At 40.0% G+C, this 21,772-nt stretch overlaps 2 protein-coding genes across 19 annotated transcripts in view; both read left to right on the top strand.

Annotated features, from left to right (window-relative positions):
• The first annotated feature begins 307 nt into the window (after positions 1 to 307).
• On the top strand, positions 308 to 15,746 carry LOC127065872 (glutamine--fructose-6-phosphate aminotransferase [isomerizing] 2-like). 6 transcript variants are annotated; one of them, XM_050998832.1, is made up of 14 exons: positions 308 to 1,248; positions 7,730 to 7,837; positions 8,299 to 8,388; positions 8,644 to 8,787; positions 8,867 to 9,033; positions 9,227 to 9,368; positions 10,498 to 10,521; positions 11,257 to 11,277; positions 12,372 to 12,529; positions 12,616 to 12,855; positions 12,961 to 13,404; positions 13,511 to 13,666; positions 13,767 to 13,895; positions 13,972 to 15,746. In XM_050998832.1, the coding sequence occupies exons 1-14, from the start codon at positions 1,242 to 1,244 to the stop codon at positions 14,215 to 14,217; spliced, it is 2,076 nt and encodes a 691-aa protein (XP_050854789.1). In that variant the 5' UTR covers positions 308 to 1,241; the 3' UTR covers positions 14,218 to 15,746. The 6 variants fall into 6 exon arrangements, with proteins under 6 accessions (XP_050854789.1, XP_050854788.1, XP_050854791.1 ...); XM_050998831.1 differs by lacking the exon at positions 308 to 1,248 and adding an exon at positions 5,698 to 5,864; XM_050998834.1 differs by lacking the exons at positions 308 to 1,248; positions 10,498 to 10,521 and adding an exon at positions 5,698 to 5,864.
• An 866-nt stretch (positions 15,747 to 16,612) lies between these two features.
• The window catches only part of LOC127065873 (calcium/calmodulin-dependent protein kinase type II alpha chain), a 64,908-nt gene continuing 59,748 nt past the window's right edge, over positions 16,613 to 21,772 (top strand). For 4 of the 13 annotated variants that reach the window (XM_050998845.1, XM_050998844.1, XM_050998842.1 and 1 more), the window contains exon 1: positions 16,616 to 17,957. In XM_050998845.1, the coding sequence (XP_050854802.1) occupies positions 17,893 to 17,957 (65 nt within the window). In that variant the 5' untranslated portion in view covers positions 16,616 to 17,892. Of the gene's footprint in view, positions 17,958 to 21,772 lie in introns of all 13 variants that reach the window. The other 9 variants (XM_050998850.1, XM_050998848.1, XM_050998849.1 and 6 more) reach the window with 4 other exon arrangements.

Raw genomic sequence — 21,772 nt, 5'->3', positions numbered from 1 at the left:
ATAAATTACATATACAAAAGTACATATATGAGAATGCATATATCAATTTGGAGAACTATAGAAAAATACGTCGGAATAAAGGAATTTCATTGACACGCGTAGATAACGTTGTCATCTACGCGTCGTGACAATTAAAAAAAATTATCGAAAGAAAGATCAGAGATTCGAGTCTGTGAGGTAATTCGAAAGAGTAGATCGGAAGGATACTACGTTACCGACGAGATCCGATATCGTTGCCAGTCGAGCATTTTACGGTGGCGCACTCTAGGAGTACGGTCGATAATCGCTTATCCTCTCTGTACAGTTCTCTACGAGAAGACGCGGATGGCGGTTCGGTGGAGGAAAGACTCGCGAAAAAATAGCAAATGGATCATGAACGACCCTTCCTTTTATCACGTATCTCCATATTCCGTTTGCTCTCGAACATCAATGAACGATCGATCGACCGTAGGCCGTATTTATTCGCGATAGAAAACTCGTTGCGCGGTCTAATTCTCGTCGGTTGATTTATTTCAAGATGGCGACGACTTAAGCCAAAACGAAGGAGGCGTTGCTTCGTAGCTACGCAGTCGATATTCTTTATCATTAAGAGTCTGCTGAGAGTCCTTTCCGATGATACGGCAAGGCATTTTGTAGTCGAAGTGAAAGGCGACGGTGAAAGGCAGAGAGAGAGAGAGAGAGAGAGAGAGAGAGAGAGATAGAACGACTGAGAATGGCCAAGGCGAATGACTGACTCTCTTTGTATATCGGTTGACTCCGAAGAAAAAGCAACGGAGACACAATACGCGCGGGAGAAAGAGAGAGAGAGAGAGAGACAAAAGGTGTGCCGGTAGGGCGGCGGTTTGTGCGCGCGCATACGGTCAAACGGCTACCGCGAGAGATTGTGTTCGCGTTGTGTGTACGTATCATAAGAACGGTGTGCGCGGTGTCGCGTGGCTCAGACCAACTTGGACCGTACATTTGAGCGGGACTTGCCGTTCGACCACGTACTTACGACTTACCTGCGTACACATACGATCGCGTTTTCCTGCCAGCTGGAGAGTAATTGGCCTATCTAAAATCAGGAATTAAAGGATTACTCTCTGCTTACTCTAACGTATAATAAATTGCCCAGTGGCTACCACCCGGCTCTTCATTCGATCAAATTCGTTCGATTACGTTTGATTCGTCGGAATAAAAGGGGAAGAAGGAAAGATAGGAGAAACAAAACAGAGAGGAAACAATAAAAGAAACACGACGACATGTGCGGTGAGTACTACTAACTTGGCAATATTTTTTCTTTTATCGTATAACCTATAAACGTGTATACGTGTACATATGTTTATATACACGTAGAAGAGACTACGTCGTGCGATTGAGAAATTGTCCTCCGGTTTTGAATCGACGTCGATCCTTCTCCTCTTCGTTCCTTCTTTCCTCTCCTACGTTCGTTCGCTCATATATCATTTTTTGTAAATGTTTGTGACTTTTCATTCCTTTTTTTATTTTCGTTCTTTTTTACTTTCTTCTTTGTTTTTTCGAGAAAGAGAGAAATAGAGTCCCTGTCGCGAAGTAGGCCGATCTCCTTCCGTCTCGAATGAGTTCGGTTTACATAGGAATGGGTTGAGAGACGTTAGGGGAGAGCTAGTAAACTGGCGGAAAACGTGGAGAGAGAGAAGAGATAGTCGATGACAGGCGGCGCGTAGGCGGTAAGCTTCATTTTTGTTTTTCTAGTGTGTCGCTTTAACAAACGATGCTTCGGCGATCACCGAGATTGCGTCGGGTTTAATGGAAGGTTCTTTTTTTTTTTTCAAATCTGCGAGTGTTATCATCGCTTTCTCTCTCTCTCTCTCTCTCTCTCTCTCTCTCTTTATCTCACACGTACACACGCTCCTCTGTTTCTTCGATCTTCCTTCTCTATTTCCCTTTGAGATAATAAAACGGCAATCAAAAATTTCTCGTTAATCGTGCTTTCGAACGTGTGTTCGTCCCACCTACGGAAGAAACTAACTCTTCTCTCAAGACATTTCTATATGTGTCCGTTATCTGCGTACAAACGTTTTTTTCTTTTCCCTTCTTTCTTCTTTTTCTTTTCTTTTCTTTTTCTTTTCTCTTCTCTATCCTTTACTGTCTCGCGTATGAGAGAGAACTCGATAAGGCAAAGATAAGGTTAACGATATTTCTGCGATTAAAACGGAATTTCGACACGCTAGCGATTTCGTTGTTTCGTCGTTATAGTTAAAGGTAAAATCTAGAAAAGAATATTTCGTTTACTCTCCTTAAATATTATTTCCTGCCGGATCTCCATCGCGTTTATCTCCACGACGTTTATACGCGTACATATGTTTCGTTTCACATTGTTTTTAACGAGCTCTATTGGTCTTTGTTTATTTCCTCGTTTAAAAGATATCACGTTGTGTCCTGCTAATCGTTATTGTTACTATTATTACTATTACGATGATGATTATTATTATTATTATTATTGTTGTTGTTGTTGTTGTTGTGGTTGTTGTTATTATTATTATTACTACTATTATTATTATTGATCGTTTAGATCAAGAAAAGCCATTCCTCGATAAATGCGCACTTGGATTCTTATTAATAACTTATCGATAGATCCTACAGTGTTAGCTAATACAGATATACAAACTATTACTATAACGGAGGATTCTAATAAAAAAGAAGAAAAAAAGAACAAAAAAAAAATCAAGTAAAGAATAGAAAAGAATGTATAAACGATCGAAGGTTTCGGAATTTAGATAAGAATCAACGACGTTCGCACAGATAATAGAAATTTTTTTCTTTTTTTTTTTTTTTTCTTTTTCAAGTACACATCCAGTTGATTACTGACCTCCTCGGATAAGACTCTCTCCCCTCCCCCCTTTCGTTTTCTCTATTTTTCTAATTTTTATACTCCGGCGCATACGTTTCTTTTTTCCTTTTTTTCCTCTTTTTCTCTTTCGCAAAAAAAAAACGGAAAGTAAAGAAATATGCGGATGTTGGCTATCGTGCGACGTGTAACTTTATTGATTAATAGTCTACGCAACACTTCGTAAATTATCGTTCAATGTCGTTCGATCGAACCTACGAACAATTAAATTAGAATTATGAACGTATATGTCCGATCTTCGAAGAACATAGAAAATAATGCAAGACATTTGATGTGCGAGAGAGTTTCGATTATTTCTTTTTTCCTTTCCTTCTTTTCTTTTCTTTCTTTTTTGTGATGTCATCATTCCGAAAATCTATAAACTTTCTTTTTAATATTTTATAATAAAATTCCTTGAAAGAGAGAGAGAGAGGGGGGGGTGGTGGTGGTGAAAAGAGCCGAAAGTAATATCGCTACATTACGAAATTAAATTATGTAAGACGTTTTTAGTCGTAGTAATAAGATGTTCCCAATCGTTTCTATTACCGGCGAAAGTATTTTATTAAAATTAATATCCGATGTTTCTCACGAAGAAAATGAAAAGGAACCTATCGATGCGACTTAAAAAGAGAAAGGAGGGAAAAAAGATTCTTTGGCTCTTTCGTAACGTTTGCAATACGTTATCAGTGAAAAAAATTCAAGTAAGATGAACTATAGTGATTAAATTGTGTATACTTGGCATTCCTTAGTCTTTCTCTTTTTTTTTTATTTCTGTACACACACACACACACAGACACACACACTCTCTCTCTCTTTTTTTCTTTCTAACTTCAACTCTAAAGATACATCTTTTTGAAAGGTTAAAATTCCAAAGAGAATCGAAATCGACGACCGACGAAGCTCGTGACCTTTTCTTTAATCAAGAAATCTACGTACGTGCGAAACGTCATGTATGTATGTATGTATGGATGGATGGATGGATGGATGGAAGGATAGATGGATGAATGGACGAATGGATGGATATGGTATAAAAATGATATATGTACAAGTGAACTTTCTTTGCAGAAAATTTCGTCATCCGCGTTCCTTACGTTCAAGTGAGATCGACGATAGCGTTTCGAAAACATTTCGTATTAAATAATGAATTAACGCTTTGGAAATGTGTAGTGTATCTATAGATCGTAGAAAACTCGTTTTAAACAGCGTTCGTTAAACCTTTTTTATTAGTTTCGTTATTAGTATTTAATTAACGGATTTCCTGTAATTTGAAAATAATCAAGTGGGAAAATAATATTCGCGATTCAACGAACGACCGTTTTTCAACGATACATTTTTTTTAAGAAAGCTCGTACGACGATTCGACGATGGTAAAAAATTGTTATTGTTCTTCGGATAAGTTTTTTTTTTTTTTATTTGAATTTCTCATCGTCGCGTCGACGTAGGACGTTCGTCGGTAATTTTTCCGATAAAGATATTTGTCTTGCGGTAAAGATCATCGACATCGACGGCTAACGTATTTTTTTTCTTTTTCTTATTTTTTTTTCTTCTCTCTTGCGTAAAATTTTTCAAAAGAAATTTTATCGATGGCAGAAAACAATCAAGAAGATTTTATTCCAAAGACGGCATATGCTATATCGCAAAGTAGTTATATCTTCGATGGTATCTCGACTATTCGTTGACGTTCGAGATATACAACAACACGATCGAGTGAAAGTTTCCTCGCGGCGTACCCGAAACCGAACGAGCTTGCTACCGTGACATTTAGATTATACACTCAGACACAGGCATAGAATACAAACACCCTGTCGAAGGCTCTGGTGTCCCGCGTATCTGGCGAACGGCACGCGGGAGACGGAATTCTTATATTCCTCGTATCCTTTCCTTCTTTCTTCCTTTATTTCTTTTTTCCTTCATTTTTCTTCCTTTCTTTTTTCTCCGAGACTAAAAAGAGAAGTCGAAAACCAGATTGTTGTTTGTCCAATCCGTTGGAAATTTCGATCGGTCCGAAACTAGTCCTTGTTCGTCGTTAGACGACGATCTCGAAGAGACGATATTTTTTCTTCGCGAGAGAAAGAAAGAAAAAAGGAAAAAGATGGAGGAAACGAAAATGGTCGTCGGATGCGTTCGATCGGGAAATAATAAGATGGAACGAACGTCGCAGCGAAGTGGAGAATTCAAAGTATTTTGTGTCAGTAGGTCGAAAGGTCAAGTTCGTCTTTCGGCTCGTCTCGCCTAATAGAAGAAGGTCGTGACATCGTCGTCGCGCGTTGTTTCTATCGTCGAGATTCTTCTTTCCGGTCGTTCAACCCCTTCCCTCTCGATCGAGCCGGAACGAAGTTGGTTCCTCCGAAGTAGAAGTTCGGAACCACCGTTCGATCGCGCGTATTCTCGATACGTAAGATATGTTCTTCCCCTAGAGATCTTCGGCGTTTACTTTTTAAGAGCCGAGGTGCTCGAGGAAGATAAAGTTAGCTCGTTGAAAACAATCCTGTTCAGTCGGACGAGTTTGAATGCAATTTTTTCTAACGATTTTATAATGACTATCTCTGCGACAAGGTATGGTATGGTTATCGGTCGTTTAAAAACTTAACTGGTATCTATCGACGAGTACGAAAGAAAAGTAATATCCGGTAAATCGTAGTGATTAATCCCAATGTAATCCCTGCGATTAGCGAACACAGCAATAATAATTATTTCATGATAGATTTGCTCTTTCTTTCAATCGATACGACGACAACGATGACGACGCCGACGACACGTTACTATCGATAAGAGCTATCATTCTTTAACGCAGGGAAGAAGAAGAAAACTCCCTTCTATCGTCTTACTCGAGTGTGCGAGTACAAAAGCTTTTGAATCGTTACCGATCGACTCAATCGTTAACGACTGGCTCTTCAAACGAAATCGATTAGACTGAGTTAGACGAGTTAGATACGCGGACGAGCGCATAGATTCGACTCGATTATATATTTATTAATCGATTTTTTTTTTTTCACCTCCGACATGACCAGTGGGGGTAAGTCTCGACATTTTTTTTATGAAAGAGAGCGAGAGAGAGAGAGAGAGAGAGAGAGAGAGAGAGAGAGAGAGAGAGAGAGTAAGGAAGTAAATTTTTTAGAACGAAAAGAAAACAATAGAACGAAAGGCAATTTTAATTGAGTTCTCTAACAAGCAAAACTTTTTCTATGAAAGTAATTATACATTCTATCTCCCAACCGTATTTCCGTGAATGAAGCTAACAAGGGTCCACTACCTTTCCTTAACGAAAGTCATCCAAAGGTCATATTCTATACATTCGTATAGGATAAAGCTCATTTAGAAATAAGAACGTAGCGATCTCTTATCGATCGTGTTATTGTCTATTCTCTTTATCTCTCACGGTCGTGTTACTTTCGAATCGATTAGTTAAATTGCATTATCGAATAGTACTAACAAATTATTTACTTCAGATAGATAATTTTACATTTATATTTATATACGTAGGAAAGAAACACGACCAGTATAGTTTCGGCTGATAGTAAGTCTCCTTCGACTTCTCGAGCTTTCCCTTTCACTAACGCACACAAACGTGTTTACAGATTTGTTAGTTTCTTTCTTTGTTTCTTCTGGTGTTCGGCTCGCAAAGGTGCTTTACACACACTGACGTACCATACATATGCATATACATTCATGCGTGAATACATACTTAATGCTCTCTTTCTCTCTTTCTCTCTCTCTCTCTCTCTCTCTCTCTCTTTCTCTCTCTTTCTCTCTCTTTCTCTCTCTCATGGGCGTCGACTTTTTCGCGCTTTGAAAAAAAGCGTCTGCGATTTCGCAGCGGCCTTTGTTCTCTCGCTTTTACGTATTTACAACCAATGAAATAAAAAAAATATATATATATATACGTATAAAAAAAGGAAAACAGAGGAGTACCGTTTCTCATTCCGGAATGTTGTCTGAGACCCCCCGTTCGATAAATCGAATTCCACTTTCTCGTACTATCGAAGTGACGACCTTCGTAGAGATTCGCGAATGCAAAAACACTTTGGTCTGCGATCGTTAATTTATTGCGCGTATTCATTAAATGTAAAAATATGGTTGGGAAGGAAAATTTAATAATTGATTTATTTATCATTATTATTATTATTTCTTTTTTGTTGTAAAAAAGAAAATAGATTTTTTTGATACACATGCGAAGGCGACACATTCAATTATATTTGTGCAAAGTAATGCGAATCCTTGAACGCTTAATCCGGACTTCCTTAATATTGCGATTATAAATTTATATGCAAACGAATGGAATATAAAAATATGTTCGCAAATGAAAATTTATTAATTTTTTCTTTTCTTCTTTATTTATTTTTTTATTTATTTATTTTTCCTTTGAAAATATATTTTTTTAATATACTCTGCCGGGTCAACCAAACTGTCCAATTTTATTTTCATAAAATAACGCGTTTGAATTCATGCTTAAATTTTAATCCGACGTTTCTTAACATTGCCATCGTAAATTTATATGCAAATGAATTTGCGAACAAAAATGTACTAATTTTTTTCTTTTCTTTGAAAACATATAATCCCCTTTTTTTTATATACATAAGTTGGGTCAACGTATCCAATTTCATTTTGTGAAGTAAAGCGATTCTGTATTTGAATCATTGAAAATCTAATTTGGAGTCCCTTAATAAACGATAAGCATTCATTTTAAAACTACATTCTAAAAGTTGGCGCAGCAGCGAACTGTCGGGTCGATATTCGAGCTCTTTTACGCTACCCCCGATATACGTACGCGTACACGAACGTATGAACTTACCCATACATACATACATACATACATACATACATACATATATAAACTACATATACGAATATTTCACTAATTATAGATTGGTTGATTTACAGGAATATTCGCTTACCTTAATTATCTAACGCCGAAAAGTAGGAAGGAGATTTTGGAGCTTCTCGTTGGTGGCTTGAAAAGATTGGAATACCGTGGATATGACTCTGCAGGTAATTAATTATCCATCGAAATAAATGATTAAAATAATTGAGATTATTCCTAATTGAACATTTAAATAAACAATTTTTTGAACTAAAAATAAAGAAAATTTTTAAAAACGTCTGCATACATGTGTACTTAGAATGTACGTACTATAGTAATACACACTAACTATAGTAATGTACCTATAAACTTTCATTTCGCGACTTAAGCGTTAATATTTGTAACATGTAATACGATCTATCGAATGCAACGTGTCCTTGCGTTTTCTATCCAGGTATTTAGTAATAATAAATGGGACCAAGCTCGGTTTGCCTTCTAGAGACTCGTATTGCGGTTTTACAATTTTTCAGATCGAATTTCTTGTTTGCTCCACGACGATTAAACGGCGTTTTAAATAATAATAATAATAATAATAATATATAAAAGTGATATATAGGTATGTAGAAAATCAAATTAAATTAATTTTCAGGCGTTGCCCTTGATACAGCCGGAGGGAAAGATATTTCAATCATCAAAAAAACTGGAAAGGTCAAGGCACTGGAAGAGGAAATCTTTCACCGTAAGTGGCGACATTTGTTTATTTGTTTTTTTTTCTTCTTCTTCTTTCACCATCGAAGGACGTTTTACCTTATTTATCGACATGTACATAATCGCTTTGAACGCGGGAAAATACCTGTCCTTTCTCACATACAACGAGTCCGCGTTTGCTATTAATAGTCAAAGAAGCTATTTGCGTACTTCCATTCATCAAGTCGTTCCTTTTTAATAGTCTTCTTTTTTCTTTCTTTCTTTTTATTTCTATGACACTTTGCAGGTACCGATGTTGATTTTGAATCTAAAACCGATAGTCACGTTGGAATTGCCCACACGCGTTGGGCTACTCATGGTGTACCATCCGAAGTGAATTCGCATCCTCAACGATCCGATTTCGAGCATAGCTTCGTCGTTGTTCACAATGGTAATATTATCGTATTTATTAATATTAAGAAGAAGATAACGTTGGGTATTTGATCGTCAAACTTTTTTCTTCAAATCAGGTATCGTGACGAATTACAAAGAAGTAAAGACCTTGTTAGAGCAAAGGGGATACGTTTTCGAGAGCGAGACCGATACCGAAGTGATCGCCAAATTAATTCATCATCTTTGGATCATTCATCCGGGATACTCTTTCCGTGAACTTGTAGAACAAGTTGTACAACAAATAGTAAGTCTGTTGTCATACGATTATAAAATATTATTTACATTGTATCGATGGATTCATCGATACTTATTTACCGTATAATGCTTGATAATAGTTATTGTAATCGAAATGTTGACGCGTGTCTCTATGCCAAAGCTCTCTATAAATTTCTCTATATAAAGATGATTTAATTCGTTGACACAAGCGTTTGCCGTAGGAAGGAGCATTCGCATTGTGTTTCAAGAGCAAACATTTCCCAGGCGAGTGCGTAGCTACGAGAAGAGGCTCGCCTCTTCTCGTTGGTATCAAAACGAAAACAAGATTGGCTACCGATCACGTGCCCATTTTATATGGCAAAGGTGAGTCGTCTGAAAAAAGTTTTTCCTCCTTTACGGCAAATAAATTCTAAACGTCTAAATAATTGCACGAGATTAAATCGAAACGATGATGGACCAATGCAGGACCAATAGGCGCGAGAGTTCGTATCATAGTAAAATATGATAAGCTTTCTTTTATTTATTTCTCTCTCTCTCTCTCTCTCTTCATTCTTTCTTTCCTTTCTTTTCTTTTAATCCAACTACTTCGCTCTACGATTCGTTTCCATTCAATCGCCTATGGCAATTTGACATTTGTTAAAACGAAGGACAAAGGTGAGCCGTTCCAAAAGGTGAGCTGTTTTAGAAATTAATAACAATTTATTATACGAGTGTACTTACAGATTTTTTTGTTAATTTTTCTTTTTATTTCAATTTTTTTTTTCTTTACGATAAGAATTAAGTGATATTTTATTTAGCTGTAACAAGTAACTTGGATCGAAGACGATCGATCATCGGATAACGATAAATCTCGACGATCATCTGCATGTATCTGATAGTTAATCCAATTCTCTCATGGGATTTCATTTTCCATTAACTTTGATTCGTTACTAATAGAACACGCTTCTTCTAAACACGCGATTACCAAAATGAAATGACAGTGCTAACGTGATCGTCTCGATACATCTATTGGAAGTAACGATTCTCTTTTCTTTCGTATCTCGTTAAGTAATAACTCTATATTTTTTGTAATATACATATACAGCTAGTATGTAGAGGAATATAACGTAATAGTTGATGTGTGTGTGTTTTTTTTTTTTTAACATAGATTAAAGAAATTCGTTATCATTTGTTAAGCTACGTTGTTTGTTGCGTTAGATGTAAGAAATTAACAATTTGGGATCTTGTTTTTTTTTTCCCCTTTATTAAACACGATATCTCAATCTTATCACGAACAAAATGCACGACAACTAATTCTCGTTTTTATAAAAATCTATTTATTTATTTGTTGTTCTTCTTTTACTTTTTCTTCTTCTTTGTAATTCTTATACGTCGTCAACCGCACGCAGACTTCTCCTCCTCGAGTGAATTTTTAATATGGATACTATACGAGTGTTTCTTTTGCATGAACATCTTCTTCCGGTTTTGTTCTACAACTTTTCATCCCAAACAGATGACCCACAACTCGCGAGCAAAGGTATATGTTCTCATTATAAATAACTCTGTTTTGCTCTGTAGACAGCTTTGGCTTGATTATACATACATACATACATACATACATAGATACGTACATATGTACATTTATACATACATACATACATATACACATACGTACAGACATGCATACATAGGTACGTACATATTTTAAATTTGTATGTATGTACATCAGGGGTCCCCAAACTTAACGACAGATGATGATTCGTGCGAGAGCTTTCGAAGTAACAGACCGGACGGTTAGAGACATGTCCTTATAATCTTACAGGTATTTCAATGTCCAAGAAAAACATCCGCCGGTCGAATGAAAATCTTTGGGGTTCTAGTTTGAGGATTCCTGGCATAGAATCGAACTGATTCTCCATCAAGGAGGTCGCAAAAAAGATATATTGCGAACGTTTCCAGATTTTATTTATTTTTTTTTTTGTGTTATACCTTTAGTAATCCTTGGAATATTCGTTCTGTGTTACTCGAAGCATATTCGCCTGCTGTGTCCTTTTTAACGTGTGTTTTATTTTTCTTATGCATATTTATATATATTTTCTTTTTTATTTTTTATTTTGTACATATCTGATTGTTATATGTATATATATATATATTATTTTTAATTTTTCTTTCGATTATATTATACTTTAATTCGTAATACCTAGTATTACTCATTTTTACTAATGATTTTGTTTTCTTTTTCGTTTCCCTCTCTACAATCCAATCCGTGCAGAAGGTGACACGTCGTCTCAAGGTATATCATTTTTTCATTTAAGTTTATGCTTCTATCATTGCTTATTTGTTTGTTAAATTGGTTAAGGGTAACATTTCATATTACTGGCCGACCATGGAAAATGCACGAACGACTATGTACTTAATTGGCCCGCTAGTAACCATGATCTCACAATTACGCACACGTTTGGTTCCTTAAATGATTGTTTCACGGCTGAATGATGTTAAAAGGAAAGTAGTCATGATTGGTGAGTTTCTGAAAAATAAAGAACATGTTTGTATTTCTCGTGGTACTCTGTTACGTGTCGGTATTACGCTTCGTTTCATCCGATACTGGTGTCACTAATCGGTGAAGTATAACACACTGAATATACATATAACGTTTAAGCATATTTTGACAAAACCTATACTGGTTAGAACTGTGAAAGCGATATATGCGTATATTATTAATAGACACATATAAATATATATATATATATATATATATATATATATACATATATCGTTAAATTATGCCTGTCACGTTACGAGCCAGCCTGGTGTTGGGCTTCATGAAAGAAGGAAAGCAGCAGAACGACAAAGTAGACTAACTGGTAAATTATTATGCTCTCTCTCTCTCTCTCTCTCTCTCTCTCTCTCTCTCTCTCTCTCTCTCTCTCTCTCTATTTGTAAATATATGGAGATATACATCCCATCGTTTACGTGTAAAAGATACTTCAATACATCGATCTCCCCTTTGCCGATATACATACGTATATGCGATCGTTTGAAATCGTTTACATGTCGTTGAAATTCGCAATCGTTTAACAAACTATTTTATCTTATCTTTAACTCGATAACATTTATTATTTCTTCGGTAAAATGTAAAATACCTTTTAGTAGGGAGAGAGGAAAACGCGTATGGTAGAGAATTTAACATAAATTATGAACGAAAAAAAAAAAGAGAGAAAAAGAGAGATCAAAAAAATAAACTAGGAGAAAAGGTACCAAGTTGTACTCGATGTACGAATCGACGAATTGTTCGTTTTTCGCGAAGATGACAAAATATAAAAAGAAAGAAAGAAAGGGGAACGAATGAAAAATTCGATCGACTAAAGGTAGAAATTATCAAACCAGATCATCGTCCTCATGGCCGTAATGCCGAGCTTCCTGTGATACCTCGAAGCGAGAGTACGTCCGAGTTTCAGCCTTTGGAAGACAAGGAGGTCGAATATTTTTTTGCATCCGATGCCAGTGCCGTGATCGAGCACACCAATCGCGTCATCTTCCTCGAGGTAATTTTTTCCCTACGCTATTTTTCATCCCTTTTGGAATACGATTTACGTTCAACGAGAAAATAAGTGCAACGTCTCGTTTAAAGGACGACGATGTGGCTGCAGTGAAAGAGGGAGCTCTCAGTATCCATCGACTCCGTCGTTACCTGGATGATCCTCACGCGAGAGAGATCACGACACTTAAAATGGAGATTCAACAGATCATGAAGGGTAACTACCAATATTTCATGCAAAAGGAGATATTCGAACAGCCAGAATCCGTGGTGAACACGATGAGAGGTCGTTTGAATTTCCAAGACAACTCTGTAACGCTAGGTGGCATCAAGGTAAACTATTCGTCTTTGTTATCTTTCTTCGATTACGTATAAAAATAATAAAATGATCTTGAACTTCGCTCGTCGATATGACATACATTATTATTATTATTTTAGGACTACATTCCCGAGATAAAGAGATGCAGACGATTGATGCTTATCGGTTGTGGCACGAGTTATCATTCAGCCATTGCTACGAGACAACTACTCGAAGAATTAACCGAACTTCCCGTAATGGTCGAATTGGCCTCAGACTTTTTGGACAGAAACACTCCAGTTTTTCGGGACGACGTGTGCTTCTTTATCTCTCAATCGGGAGAAACCGCTGACACTTTGATGGCATTAAGATATTGCAAAGGTCGAGGAGCTTTGATCGTCGGTATCACGAATACCGTTGGCAGTAGTATTTGTCGAGAATCGCATTGCGGTGTACACATTAATGCTGGCCCTGAGATCGGCGTGGCCAGTACAAAAGCATACACTTCTCAGTTTATTTCGTTGGTAATGTTCGCATTGGTCATGAGCGAGGATAGAATTTCTCTCGGTGCGAGACGTCAGCAGGTACTTTTCTCCTTTTTTCTTTTCACTTATATCGTCATTGAAACAAGATCTTCTCGCGAAGATCATCTCATTGACGGATCTCATTGACGATTCATATTTGAAATAGATCATAGAGGGATTGAAGAACTTGGACAAGCTGATTCGGGAGGTTTTGAAATTGGACGACGAGGTGAAGGAGTTGGCAAAGTCCTTGTTCCAACATAAGTCTCTCTTGATCATGGGTAGAGGATACAACTTTGCAACGTGTATGGAAGGTGCCTTGGTAAGCTACGATTATTTATATTCGTCTGTCTTGATCCGTTGGATGATGTTTCATTTTATTTGATCTTTTCTCTCTTTCTTTTTTTTTTTTTCATTCGAAGAAAGTGAAGGAATTGACCTACATGCACAGCGAAGGCATCATGGCGGGTGAATTGAAGCACGGACCCTTGGCTCTGGTCGATGACTCGATGCCCGTGATCATGATCGTTATGAGAGATCCTGTATACGTGGTAAATTTATGATCTGAATCGTTCGGTCGTCGTCTTTTTGAAACCTCCGTTAATCCGATTATTAATCTATTTTTAGAAATGCATGAACGCGCTACAACAAGTAACGGCGCGCGAAGGCAAACCCATCGTCATCTGCGAGGAAGGCGACAAGGAAACGAAATCCTTTGCGTATAAGGCACTCGAAATACCAAAAACAGTCGATTGCCTACAGGGTATCCTTACTGTCATTCCTATGCAACTGTTGTCTTTCCACATCGCCGTTCTACGTGGCTGCAACGTCGATTGTCCACGTAATTTGGCAAAATCCGTTACCGTCGAGTAAAAGATCGTTATATCCTTCGACGAGAGAGAGAGAGAGAGAGAGAGAGAGAGAGAGAGAGAGAGAGAAAGAGAGGGGAGGGAGGGAGAGAGAGAGAGAGAGAGAGAAGAGATCGTGCGAGGAACTTGACTTTTTTAATCTTTCAAGAGTGCAGAGTATATATCATCGATGATAACGATCATTCCGATCGTTTGTTCGTATTATAAGACTCGTTGTACGATTATAAAATAGGACAACCATGTCGTCGTTTATAAGGACAACAAGTTTTTCATGATTCTTTTCCTCTCAAGGACCAACAGGGCTGTGCATTTAATCGACGCGTCGAGTTCGAAAGTAATTTTTCAAGTAATGGCGAATCGAACGGATATCGTACGATTCGCGTATAATGCAATATGAGAATATAATAAGTACGCAATACTTTCGAGCGTCCGACGATACGACCAGGATTTTGAATATTTCGTAGTAAGTACGCGGACGAACCATAGCTGTGGGATCGCATAAATTTCTACAGAAAGATAAACATTCTTTTACATTTCCATTCGTACGAAGGAATAATTTCAAAGGCATTTACGGAAATAAGAAGACTGTAATACCCATAAATCGTTATTCTTCGTTTCGTACGACAATGTGATATTATCGATTAGAACGTGTTTCATGAGACTGCGAAAACGATTTTTACACTCAAGGCGGATAGGTACGAAATCCTTGTAAACCTTGTCTTTTTATGTCGTATTGAAAATGATTTTGCGTAGGAGCGCAATAGTTTACTCGAAGTCTTAGCCAAATCGTCCGTACGATTAGAATCGGTCATTGAAATATCGCGTGTCATCCCAATTAATCGAAACTTTGATGAACGCTAACTCATCGCGTTTGAGTGGGCAAATTAGAGTAAGAGTTTTTAAGTGATTATATAGATAAGTCATTAATAAACACGAGCGTAGACGTAGAACGTCATTTTATACCGAAAACAAATTTTCACGAATATAAGACGGATAGCTCTTGTCGATTTTAATCCCCTAGTAAAAAATAATCACGGACCACTAGGATCGACGACTTTGACTACTTTGTACGTAGACAAAAATTTAACGCTGTACGAGTTTATTCTATTTTAAGCGACTCTCCCGTTCGTCAAGACGGAATATATTATTCCGAAATATATTTTCGAGAAATCTCTCGTACCAGAAAATATGATTTTCAGAAAGAGAGATATCCATATGTGCACGATCGATATTACCATTACACGCATAAACATATTTTATCTCTGTTATTCGATGTACTTGTGGAGTTTGTAATCACCTACCTTTGATTTAAAATCATTAGAATCGTTCAAACTTGCGAATAAAAACTTGCATGCTATGAGAACCTAAAAAGAAACACGCGTTTGCCGATATTTCGCGAAAGGGACTGCTAAGGGAAGCTTGTTACTTCAAATGCGAGCCGTATGATCACGATGAGAGAGAGAGAGAGAGAGAGAGAATGGGAGGGAGGGATGTATAGGTGGTCAATAAAAATTATTATGGTCATAAAGTTAACTTCTACCAGTTTCAATGTACTTTCGTTTCAATGGAATATCGTATGATCAACGTTTCTAGAGCTTCAGAGGTTATGTTACATTTCCAATCGATTTTCCTTTAACGCGAATATCCACGAAGAAAGAGAATCACGTAAATCAAGAACGAGTGAAAGAAGAAACGTAATGAACGAAAATTATAAAATATCGACGACAGTTATAGAAATAGTAAAAGCAAAATATGAAAATATCGATCCTTTCCCGACATCGTTACTTTTCACGCGTATCGTTCCATATGTTACTTCCCTCTCGACTCCGACGCGAAATGGCATCGGTTTTCGTCGTTTCGTACGAAGCTCGATAACGCGTCGCGTAAAAAGAATTTTATCTCGGGCGATGTTCGACAGGCGGGAAATGGCGAAAAATATGAAAATCAACAATTTCAAAAGAAGCGACAAGGTGTCTCGAATCGGGAGAGAAACATGGAGAATATAGAAATATCGCGTTTAAAGAAGAAATTTCAAATTTTGGGAAAAGTATTCTCAAAGAACGGCGATCGATATTTCGCTCGTTCTCGTTGAATCGATCGTTGTCGGAGGAAAGGTAAATTTCATTCGATATTCACTCTGAGAGTCAACGCCTTTGAGATTTTTAAGCGACGTCGATCAACGTCGACGTAAAACGACGATCGTCGCGAAGGGTCGTTCGTTCACGGGTTACCAACAACGCGCTAACGCGATTTGTGGGAGTTCGACGCGAGAACGAACGACAACGAGAGATACGAGCGTGGCCGTCGCCATTACCGACGGTAACGCGAAGCAGTAGTGGCGGCCAAAGACTAGAGGACCGCCTGGTTGCTCGGTGGCAAGGGAGGGGAGAAGTAGTACTACGCGAGTCAGTCGACGATCTGCCGGCCGAGAGCGCGGATGCGTCGGACGAGATTGTAATCGTCGTACGGTGCCCCGCAGAGATAATTATTCGCTCGGCACGCTCGCCCTTTCAACCCTCTCTCCCGAGAGCGCCGCAAAATAATAATAATAATAATAATAATAATAATAATAGTAATAATAGTAATAACAATAGTATATAATAATCGCTCCCGGCTCGTCGTTATTCTCCAACGTCGTCGTTCTCGTCGTCGTCGAACATCATCGTTACTGTCGTCGTCGTCGTCTTCGTCGTCTTCGTCGTCGTCGTCGTCCTTGCCGTGATAAACGTTCTCCTTGTCTCCATAGTCATCGTCGTTGCTGCTGCGGACGGAGAGAGGGGATAGAGAGTGATAGAGGGGGAAGGAGAGAGAGAGGGAGGAAGGAAGGAAGGAAGGAAGAAGCGGAGAAGCAAAGGCGCCACCCCTGAGTGGTAAAGTCTCTCCGCCCAACCAACCCTGTCGTGAAGGAAAGAGAGAGAGAAAGCTTGCCAACCGTAGGGGCAAACTAACGAATTAGAAGGGAACGAACGAACGAATAAACGAACGAATAAACGAACGAACGAACGAACGAATAAACGAAAGAACGAACGAATAAACGAAAGAACGAACGAATAAACGAACCAATAAACGAACGAACGAACGAACGAACGAACGAACGAACGAACGAAGGAAAGAAGGAAGGAAGAAAGGAGCGAACGGGCGTGCGAGCGAGCGCTATTCTGCCAGCGCCACGGCGGTTCCCCTCTATCGATCGAATTTGACCTGCGAAGTTTCCCCTAGCGTCGACGGCCTCACCGCCGTCGTTCGCCACCACCGCCGCCGCCGCCGTCGTCGTCGTCGTCGTCGTCGCGTCGCCGCCGTCGCCGTCGCCGCCGCCGCCGCCGTCATCGTCGCCGTTCGCCGTCGCCGTCGCCTTCGTCGTTTCTCGTCGCTGTCGTTGCCGTTGTCGTCGTTGACGTCGTTGCCGTCGCCGTTGCCGTCGCCGTTGCCGTTGTAGCCGCCACCGCCGCCACCACCGCCGCCGCCGCCGTCGCCGCCGCCGCCGCCGCCGCCGCCGCCGCCACCGCCGCCGTCGTCGTCGCCGCCGCCGTCGTCGTCGTCGTCGTCGTCGTGTGTGCGGTTAGTGTGACACAGCCGAGCAGTGCTGGCTATCGTACACTTGGATCCACCGGCGAGACTGTGCCCGACTGACTAACAGACACACACACATACACACCTATACAGGATTAACGCGCTCGGCATGGCTGCCCCAGCCGCCTGCACGCGGTTTAGTGACAACTATGATCTCAAGGAGGAACTCGGCAAGTAAGTGCCCTCTCCTTCCTTTTCTTTCTCGCTTTCTTTCTTTTTTTTATTCTCCTTTTGCACATATATACATAGCGTGTGTGTATATATATATATTTTTTTTACGATCCATCCATACCCCCCTCCTAGGGGAGGACCGTCGGGTAAAAGAGTTACACCCTTCGAACGTTCGCCGGTGCGTACGATCGATCGATCGCCGCTTATCTCCGCTACCACGGATAAACGGAGAGATCGCTTGCTCTCTTAATCCGTAGGTATCTACCTATCTATCTATAATGCTCGTTACAATCGAGAGTACGAAACGTTCTGTTCGTTTGATCCTGCGTATAAAAAAAGAGAGAGAGAAGCGACTCGTATATAGGTATAAGAGAAAAAGTGGGGGAAAAACATTTTGAAACGTCTCACGTTTGATAAATCGACGACGTTTGTTCATTGGCGCAACGCGTCGTAGATAAAGAGAGCGGGCATCGCCTTGCGACGGTACGTGCCTAGCAGACGACGACGACGACGACGACGACGACGACAACGACGACGACGCGTCGCGCCGCGTCGCGTCGGCCATGACCGTACTCCGTCGGCTCTCTCTCTCTCTCTCTCTTTCTTTTCTGTATACGCTACGTGTGTACATCTTCCTCGCCGCAGTTGTCCCCTTCCCTCACCGAAAGCTGTAGGTTCTCTCTCTCTCTCTCTCTCTCTCTCTCTCTCTCTCTCTCTCTTTTCTTTCCGTATGCGTGTAGCGATCGAGTCTCTGTTCGTCGTTCGTAAGTTAAAGCGACTTCCCCGCGCCTTGTCTTATTTCTCGTCTATATTTAAGCGTCACGGCTCCCGTAGGCGCTCCAACGCTATATATAAAACGTTCGGGGCGCCTGCTACTAACTCGACGATGCCGTTACCGACCTCGGTGGTACTCCTCCTCGTCCTCTCCGTCGTTACTTACTACTGTAACTACTACTGCGCTTCGTATCCTAAGCGCTTCGTAGCAATCGTCGATCGGGGGCCCGTCGACGCCAATGAGAACGCGTTCGATCCGACGGATCTTTGCGGCGACTAATCGATATACATACGTATACATACGTAGCTATTTTATGCACATATTCTCGTCGAACGTACTTCGCGCTTTTACTTTCTCCGTTTTTTTTTCTTTCTCTCTCCGTCTCTTATTTATTCGTTTATTCGTTTTTCGAAGGTCGTTTGATCTACGACGTACGAGCCGACTATCGTGTAATTAAAAGCAAACGAATAACGATACGAATCTTTCTTGTATATGCAACGTAAAATTATAATATAATTAACGCGCGTATATTTCTATGTTTCTATATATCTTTATGTATACCTTTAACATTTACAATTGGATTTTTTTTCAATAGCCCGATGGATCTTTGATTCTCTCTCTCTCTCTCTCTCTCTCTCTCGTTTTCTCGTTTTTTCCCTCCGGCGCTATACTCTCTTTCTCTCGTCTGCAACGACCCCGCTCGCCACCGCCGCCATAAGCGGCGCTCACCCTTTTTTACCCCTCTGATCTCGCTCGCAGCCTTCGTGTGCGCTCGCTAGAGCATAACGCCACACTTCGTACCTTGAATGCTCCAATCATGCCCTCTCTCTCTCTCTCTCTTTATCTATCCATCTCTATCTATCTCTTCCCTTCGTCGTCGTCCTTCACACCTTTTTTCCGTTTAATTTACTCTATTTTATACCCGTCTCATCGGAGCCACCTTTTTTCTTCCTCCTTTATGCCTAGCCGATATGACCGTGGAGGAGGGGAGGAGGTAGATAGGGTAGGTAGGGTAGGTAGATAGGTTGGTAGGTTGGTAGGTTGGTAGGTTGATAGGTAGGTACTACATATGTACTGCACGGGGTCGTGCGTAGTTTTATTATCGACGATATGGAAAAGTCGCGGGCAACTCGGCGACGTTCGTCGCTGACTGCGCTTACGTTATCCTCGATAATTCGAGTCGGCGTTCGACATTTTACTTTTACCGATAAAGGCGACTCGTCCTTCGTCGGCCGAGGATCGATCGACGATCGGTTTTTTTAATCTTTCGCTTCGTCCATGCGGAAGATCTGTTCGATTTCTAGGGGGAAAAAAAAAAGAAAAGAAAAAGGAGGAAGAAAAAAGAACCAACGGAGAACGAATAGGAAGATCGATGACTCGTTTCTCGTAAATAATAATCGTACATCGACGAAACGAAAAAAATTTCCGGCCAAGTCCGGTTTTCGTGTTTATTTTTAGCCGATCCCTTCGTAGGAACTGCTCTCTTTCCTCTTTTCAATAATTTTCATATCGTTCTCTCTCTCTCTCCCTCTAGTAGCCTCAACGAGACTTCTTCGATTACGGCGTAGGAACGAATCTAGCGGGATCGTAGAGCCGGCTCGCGACCAAACCAATTCGAATGTTGATTTTGGCAACGTTTGGCGCTGGCATTAAAGAACGGAGATAAATATTGGCTCTTATAGAGAAGCCACTAGGGAAATACGAATTCCCGTTACGAAGTTGCGTTCTCCTATCGACACCCTACGGCCCGCTCGACCCCAAGCCCCTCGCTACCCGTAAACCTTCTTTCACGATCGACCAACCGACCTTCTTTTATTCTCTCTTTTCTATCCTTCGATACATAACGTAAGCGGATTGCTTAATACTTAACTCATACTTTTGGTATACCTACTCTGTACGTAACTATGTAAGTAGGTAATACATATAAATCGAAAATCATTTAGACAAATAGATCGAAGAGAAAGTTAAGATTCTATCCGATTCGTTCGTGGACTTTGATACCCGCAATTTGTATCGTCGTTGCGAACTTTGATTTGGTCGTCGCCATTCTTGCGGTTCGAAAGGATGTTCCTTAGGAAGGGGAGAGGGGAGGACACGAGAGCCGACAATATGGCGCGTAATAATACGACTACGAGGGAAAACGAGTTTATTACGGATTTAACTCCCTCTCTCTCTCTCTCTCTCTCTGTCCCTTTCTTTCTCTCGAAGAAAATCAGGTTTTACGAAGGGAAAAGAAAAGTAGTATCGTTGGAATTAAAAATACGGATGGATGGAAAGACGAGTGGATAGATGGGTGGATGGATGAACGTTAATTAGAAGGACAATGGTCGAGGAAATAGTTGGGAGGAAAGGAGAGGGAAAGAAAAATGAACGGAGACTAACGAGTCGAAGGAGAACTTGGTCCGTCGCGCGTTATTTCCCTTTTTATTTATTTTTTTCTTTTTCATTTCTTTTTTTGTTGCCTTTGCTTCGTACGTTACACGTTCTCTCCTTTTCTTCTACCCTTCCCTTTACTTTCTTCTATCATCTCTCTCTCTCTCTCTTTCAACTCGTCGTCGGTACTTTGAGTGGCAATTAAGTTTCGAAAGCAGACGCGAGTTAACGCGTTTTCCCATCGGTACGCGGAAGCTGCGAAACGAGCTGTCCTTACGTTCTTCCTTTCTCTCGTTCTCTCTCTCTCTCTCTCTCTTTGTAGAAAATACTACGCGAATTACGGGAGTAAAACGCTAAAGCGTGGAGCGGAGGAGCAGAGGAGATGAGAAAAGGGCGTCTTTAGAGATCGTAAACGTCGACGATTGCTTATCTGTTCCGTGCTTCTCTTTTACGTTCCAAGGGATCTTTCGAAGGAACAAGGAGTAATTCGTTTATTTCTTCTCCTTTTGCTTTCCCTTTTGTTTTTCTTTTTGTTTTCTTTTTTCCGTTTTTATTTCTTTTTACTTTTTCGTAAAAGAATCGTTCGTTCGTTCGTTTTAGACGATACGGTATACCCAGGTAGTCTTATGTATTTACGTAAGATCCGTATAAGCGCGATACGTCGATCGTG

This window comes from Vespula vulgaris, chromosome 8, assembly GCF_905475345.1.
Source record: "Vespula vulgaris chromosome 8, iyVesVulg1.1, whole genome shotgun sequence".
NCBI lineage: Eukaryota > Metazoa > Arthropoda > Insecta > Hymenoptera > Vespidae > Vespula > Vespula vulgaris.
This window is presented reverse-complemented; position numbering and strand designations above follow the sequence as displayed.